The sequence below is a fragment of the Olea europaea genome, unplaced genomic scaffold (assembly GCF_002742605.1).
Source record: "Olea europaea var. sylvestris unplaced genomic scaffold, O_europaea_v1 scaffold1632, whole genome shotgun sequence".
NCBI lineage: Eukaryota > Viridiplantae > Streptophyta > Magnoliopsida > Lamiales > Oleaceae > Olea > Olea europaea.
The window spans coordinates 11,227-17,224 of NW_019233965.1; the positions used below are offsets into that span (position 1 = coordinate 11,227).

At 35.8% G+C, this 5,998-nt stretch overlaps 1 protein-coding gene across 1 annotated transcript; it reads left to right on the forward strand.

Moving 5' to 3' along the window:
* The first annotated feature begins 77 nt into the window (after nucleotides 1–77).
* Nucleotides 78–5,495, forward strand: LOC111377279 (LRR receptor-like serine/threonine-protein kinase GSO2). The gene is made up of 9 exons (XM_023000352.1): nucleotides 78–508; nucleotides 1,281–1,436; nucleotides 1,531–1,620; nucleotides 1,708–1,782; nucleotides 2,050–2,187; nucleotides 2,314–2,388; nucleotides 2,603–2,752; nucleotides 2,884–3,030; nucleotides 3,263–5,495. Exons 1-9 carry the CDS (start codon nucleotides 160–162, stop codon nucleotides 5,425–5,427), a joined length of 3,345 nt encoding a protein of 1,114 aa, XP_022856120.1. The 5' UTR covers nucleotides 78–159; the 3' UTR covers nucleotides 5,428–5,495.
* Nucleotides 5,496–5,998: the final 503 nt, after the last annotated feature.

A 5,998-nucleotide genomic window follows, 5' to 3' on the forward strand; every position in this document is an offset into this window, starting at 1 on the left:
AATTAATCATAAATAAGTAAAATATAAATACGTAATATATACACACATCACAATCCACAGTGACTTCTTGTTTTAAAGGGAATTGCCAACACGGCATCTTTATAAAGCACACAATAAGAAATTCGGAGCCTTCTTATTGCAGAATTTAGTGTCTTGATAATGAAGATAGTAAAATTTTGGCTGTGGTTTTTTATGGTGGTTTCGTTAAATGAATGGTCTTGTTTTGGGTGTTGGGAGGAAGAGAGGAGTGCTCTTTTGCAGCTCAAAGAAAACATAAACTTCCCTGATGGAAAATCCCTCTCGTCATGGATTGCAGCAGACTGTTGTCTGTGGAGAGGAGTTGAATGCAGCAGATGGAGTAGACAAGTAACCCAACTCAATCTCGGTTGGACTAGGGACCCAAAATTAGGAGATTGGCATTTTAATGCCTCTTTGTTTCTTCCCTTTGAAGATCTCAAAAGTCTCTCGTTATGGTCGAATAATTTAGTAGGCTGGATTGAGAATGAAGGTCTGCTGTCATCTTTATTGGTCTACTCTTATTCCAATGTTAAAATTTTATGATATTTGAGTTCCCTTGTAAAATATAACCTCTTGGCATGGCTTTTGCTTTATTTACCATAGGGGAACTTGGAAGCTAAAAATTTTATGATATTAGAGTTCCCTCGTAAAATATAACCCCTTGGCATGGCTTTTGCTTTTTTTTTTATTTTTTTATTTTTTTTTATTTTTTAACCATAGGGGAGCTTGGAAGCTAAAAATTTTATGATATTTGAGTTCCTTCGTAAAATATAACCCCTTGGCATGACTTTTGCTTTTATTTAACATAGGGGAGCTTGGAAGCTACCTTAATTTTTGCTTCAAAACTAAATTTTAAAAGAACTTCCTATTTCGAAGTGCTTCGTGAGGAAACCAAGTTGGACCAGTTTACTCTGAAATCTATCTAAAAGAAACACTTTCATAAAATTAATGAAATGGATCCATAAGCTCCTTTTGACTTTTCAAAAGTTATGCTAAATGTCGTGTAATCTATGTCCTTGTATGTTGATTGTTTTTTAACCCATTTAAATCACGTGGGATCAATTTAACAAGTCACCACAAGATGGAATCGAATTGCTTTTTTGAGCTATATGGGCTTTGATATCACTATTAGTCTTGAATTCTGTATCAAAAAGTTAACCTTGTTAGGTTTGGTAGTCCAAGAACTTGTATTTTGATAATGGTTTCATATTTAATGACGTGAGACTTACCTGTTAACGGATGAATATTGAATGTTCTCGCAGGTTTCGACAGACTATCGAAGTTGAGAAATTTGGAGGCCCTTGGTCTTGGTGAAAATTCATTTAATCGCAGCATTTTGGCATCTCTTAGTCAACTATCTTCTCTCAAGAATTTGAACCTCAGATACAGCTTTTTGCCTGGAAAAACTTCTATTGACAGTAAGTTTAAAGGAAAATTGTTTTTTAATTTTTCGAAACTATTGCGGAGGTTCACTACCTCCTTATTTACAGAAGAAACTCTAACATTGTGTAGGCCATGAAAGACTCTCGGGATTAAGCAAGTTGGAAATCCTTGATTTCAGTTTTAATTCCGTTAATGACAGTGATGTTCTATCGGTATTGAGTAAGATTTTCTCTTTAGATACGCTAAACAACAACCTTCATATAAGATAAGAGAGCTTTTTGGTGCACTACTAATTCACTGTCACAGATTTGAATGATTTTAACAGCTTGAAGGAGCTTGATATAAGTGGAGATCAATTTCGTAGCTTGGGAACCATTAACGGTGGATCTTTTCATAAACTTATTCTTAGATGATGTTTATTGTTCACTCCTTTTTTATTTCGTTTCATTCTTTCCATTTTGTGGATGTTTAGTAAGTCAAATTGTACTGTATGTTACAATATTAAATAATTTTTTTTTTTTAAAAAATGGGAAAACTAAACTCTGTTCCATTTTAATGTGTAGTACGATGTAATACTGTGTACTAAACATCAACTTATAGTCATTTCTATGATAATCGCCTTGTTTGGGTTTTTTGGAAACAACACAGGACTGAAAAATCTGAAGCTCCTCGAGTTACACGCCAACGACTTCAACAACAGCATTTTTTCCTCACTTCAGGGGCTATCGTCACTTAAATATCTGGGCCTCTCTGGAAATAAAATAAAAGGATCGATTCAAATGAATGGTTAGTTCTACAGTCTTCTTCCTTTTTTCTCTGTTTTTCCTCAATCAATTTGAATTATAATTTTGTGCACTCCCTCAAGACAAGTCTTACATTTCACTTTTATATGTTTCTTTTCTTTATGACAAGAATTGCATGCCTTGAGCAATTTGGTTGAGCTGGAACTAAGTTATAATGAAGTTGATAACTTTACTGCTTCTGAAGGTATTCAACAAGATCTTTCGGGTTTCAATTTCCCTTTTAATTGCATGTTTGGTATGCATTATTAGACATGACTAAAGGGTATTCAAACAAGATATTTTAGTTTCTTTTTCTTCGTAACACCATCCAGTAATAGCCAAGTGTCCCTGCAAACATGCTTTAATGGGCTTAAGCTCTAGTGTTGCTCAAGAGTTTATATGTTTTCCCACCATGTCAGGCATCAAAAGTATGTGTCGCCTTGAGGCACTATATTTAGACGGCATCAAATCCAACGTTAGTAACACGCTACAATCTTTGGCGCCATTCTCAAACCTCAAGAAACTCTACTTACGAAACAATACTTTAGAGGGAATGCTAGTCACTTATGGTAATCTAGAGTCTTTATTAATCATCTTATGAGGAACATTAACTCCAATTTCAAGTACATTATATTGATTTTTATTATTGTTGTTGTTGTTGTTGTTGTTGTTGTTGTGTGTGTGTGTGTGTGTGGATTAGCATTGAGGAATTTAAGCCAGTTGGAGGGATTGTACTTGGACCATTCTTCCGTGGATGCAAACTTTCTTCAAAGCATTGGAGTAATGACTTCTTTGAAATTTTTAACTTTGTCAGAATGTGAACTCAATGGCACCCTTCCCGCCCAAGGTAAACTTCTCGTGCCCTTCTATGATTTAAGCATGCTGACTAATGAATTTTTTTTCACATTTGCCTTTTCAATTATTTCTCCATTTTTTTTGTTGAGATCTTCGTTAGTTTTCCTCCCTCAATTGAACTTTTGGTTTGCATCTAACTCATTTCATAATTAATATCTCTATTTTCATTTTCATTTTCGTTTGATGCGGTTTCAAACCATTGATTGTTACCATTTCATTTACAGGTTGGTGTGAACTTAAAAACCTCGAGAAGTTGGATCTGAGTAAAAATAAGTACGAAGGATTACTTCCTTCATGTCTAGGAAACATGACATGCCTTCGATTTATTGATCTTTCTTACAATAGATTTGTTGGAAATATTGCATTCTCTCCACTTCCCAAACTCAAGTCACTTGAATATCTCTCCTTGAGTCACAACAATTTTCAAGTGCCAATTTCGTTTGAGCTATTCTCAAATCATTCAAACCTTCGAGTCATAACTGCTGGAACAAACCAAGCAATAGCAGAAACAGTGTCGCGTAACTGGATTCCAACTTTTCAGCTGCAATCTTTTAGTATGTCAAACTGCACGGGCCATCTAACAATACCCAAATTCCTTCACTACCAATTTGACTTGAGAATTCTTGATCTCTCACGGAACGGCTTGAGGGGGAATTTTCCGTCTTGGTTGTTAGGGAACAATACAAGACATAAAGGAGTCGACTTGGGAAATAATGCTTTGACGGGACCTCTCGAGTTGCCATCAAGTGCCAAACTGGATTTGGGACTGTTAGATATTTCTAATAATGATTTGAGGGGAGAGGTTCCAACTAATATAAGTGCAGTCTTTCCAAATTTGATTGTTTTAAACATGTCTAGAAATGTGTTTGATGGTTGTGTACCTTCTAGTTTTGGCGACTTGAAAGCTTTAGAATTTCTAGACCTATCCAACAATAACTTGTCGGGCCAAGTACCACAAGAATTAAGTGCAGGCTGCTCCTCATTGTTCCTTTTCAAAATATCAAATAACAAATTGCAAGGACAAATATTTCCTGAATTTATCAACCTGCCAAATTTGGTATATCTGTATTTAGATAGTAACGAGTTTTCCGGCACCATACCTGATAGCTTGTCTACCATTCCTCTGGAAGTATTAGACATTAGTAACAACTCATTGTTTGGCAATCTTCCCATGTCAATGGGTAAAATGACAAGAGCGAGGCAAGTTGCTATGTCCAAAAATCAGCTTGGGGGTCCAATACCAGTGGAATTTTGCAACCTTGACAACCTGGTTCTCTTAGATTTATCGGAGAATAATTTCTCTGGCTCAATCCCGTCTTGCTTCAATCCACGAGGCCTAAGTCACGTCTTTCTAAACAATAATCTTCTGGAAGGCCAGCTTTCGTATGCGTTTTACAATAGTAATTCTCTAGTCACGTTGGATCTTAGAGAGAACAGATTTACCGGAAATATCCCACATTGGATTGGTAATCTATTGAGCTTGAGTGTCATTCTTCTTAGAGGCAATCATTTTGAAGGCACAATCCCGGAACAACTATGCCAAATGAAGAGATTGAGCATGATAGACCTATCCTATAATGATCTTTCTGGTCAGATTCCGCACTGCTTGGATAACATAACTCTGGAGGTAACTAAAGATAAATCTTCTATTTTTGGAGTATCCGATTTCATAGGTCGAGGTGAGTCGGAAATGGCTCATGTATCCTTATACAAAAGAGTGTATTTTCCATCAACTAATGTGCCTATTGAAACTGTATTTACTACGAAGCGAAATTCTTATGCTTACAAGGGCAGCATCCTCGACCACATGTCAGGCATCGACCTCTCTTCTAATAAATTACACGGTGAAATTCCAGAGGAGTTTGGAATGCTGAGGGAGATACGTGCACTGAACTTATCTCACAACAATCTTACTGGGACAATGCCGGCTACTTTTTCAAATCTACATCAGATCGAGAGTCTGGATCTTTCCTACAACAGCTTGAGTGGGAGAATCCCCACTGGACTAAGTGACTTGAACTCTTTGGCAGTTTTCTCAGTGGCCAATAACAATTTATCAGGCATGATACCAGAGAAAGGTCAATTTGGAACATTTGATGAAGGTTGCTATAAGGGAAATCCTTTTCTTTGTGGTCGTCCATTGCCAGTTGACTGTGAATCAACGTTAGGATCGCCTATCGTCTCTAATGACGAAACTGGTTTCGTGGATATGGATGTCTTCTACATCAGCTTTGCCGTTTCTTGTGTATCTGTGGTGCTTTGCATGGCTGCAGTTCTCTACATAAATCCTCATTGGAGAAGAGTATGGTTTCATCTCATCGATGTTTATATAGTCCGTTTTTTATGCCGTGTTTTCGTATTCTCGTATTCTATTGTAAATAAGCTGTAGTGGAGACCTTATAAGTTGTACTATAATCATCTAGTAGAGATCGTATGTACATGTAAAAGGTTTGATAACTTTGTTGGTCGTTGAACTTTTAAAATGTGTGGCTTTAGTCACCAGACTTTATTTTTAACATAAACAATCACTGAACTTACATGCATGTTTCAATTAACCACTGATCATGTACTTGCTAGTCGATTTAATAAATTTGGTGATGTGTCCAACTACAATACGTGTAGTAAACTAAAATGAGAATAGGGCAAAATATATATATATATTTTTATTTTTTTTTCATTTTGATAAAGAACAATGTAACAAACATATCACAATTACATAAAAATTACAGCGTAGGTATGGTCTAGGGGAGTTCCTCTAGGCTATAATCCCTTTGACCCAGCAAAAATAAGTAAATAAATAAATAAGAAGTTATAAAAAATTTATATAGAATATTTTTTATATATTAGCCTAGCTAGTTCAAATTGTTTGCAAGGAAAATTTGTCAAAAGCTTCCATTGTGGTTTTCAGTGAAGGAGCATGCAAGAAAATGGTTTTTCGAGTATTCCAAACTACAAGCATT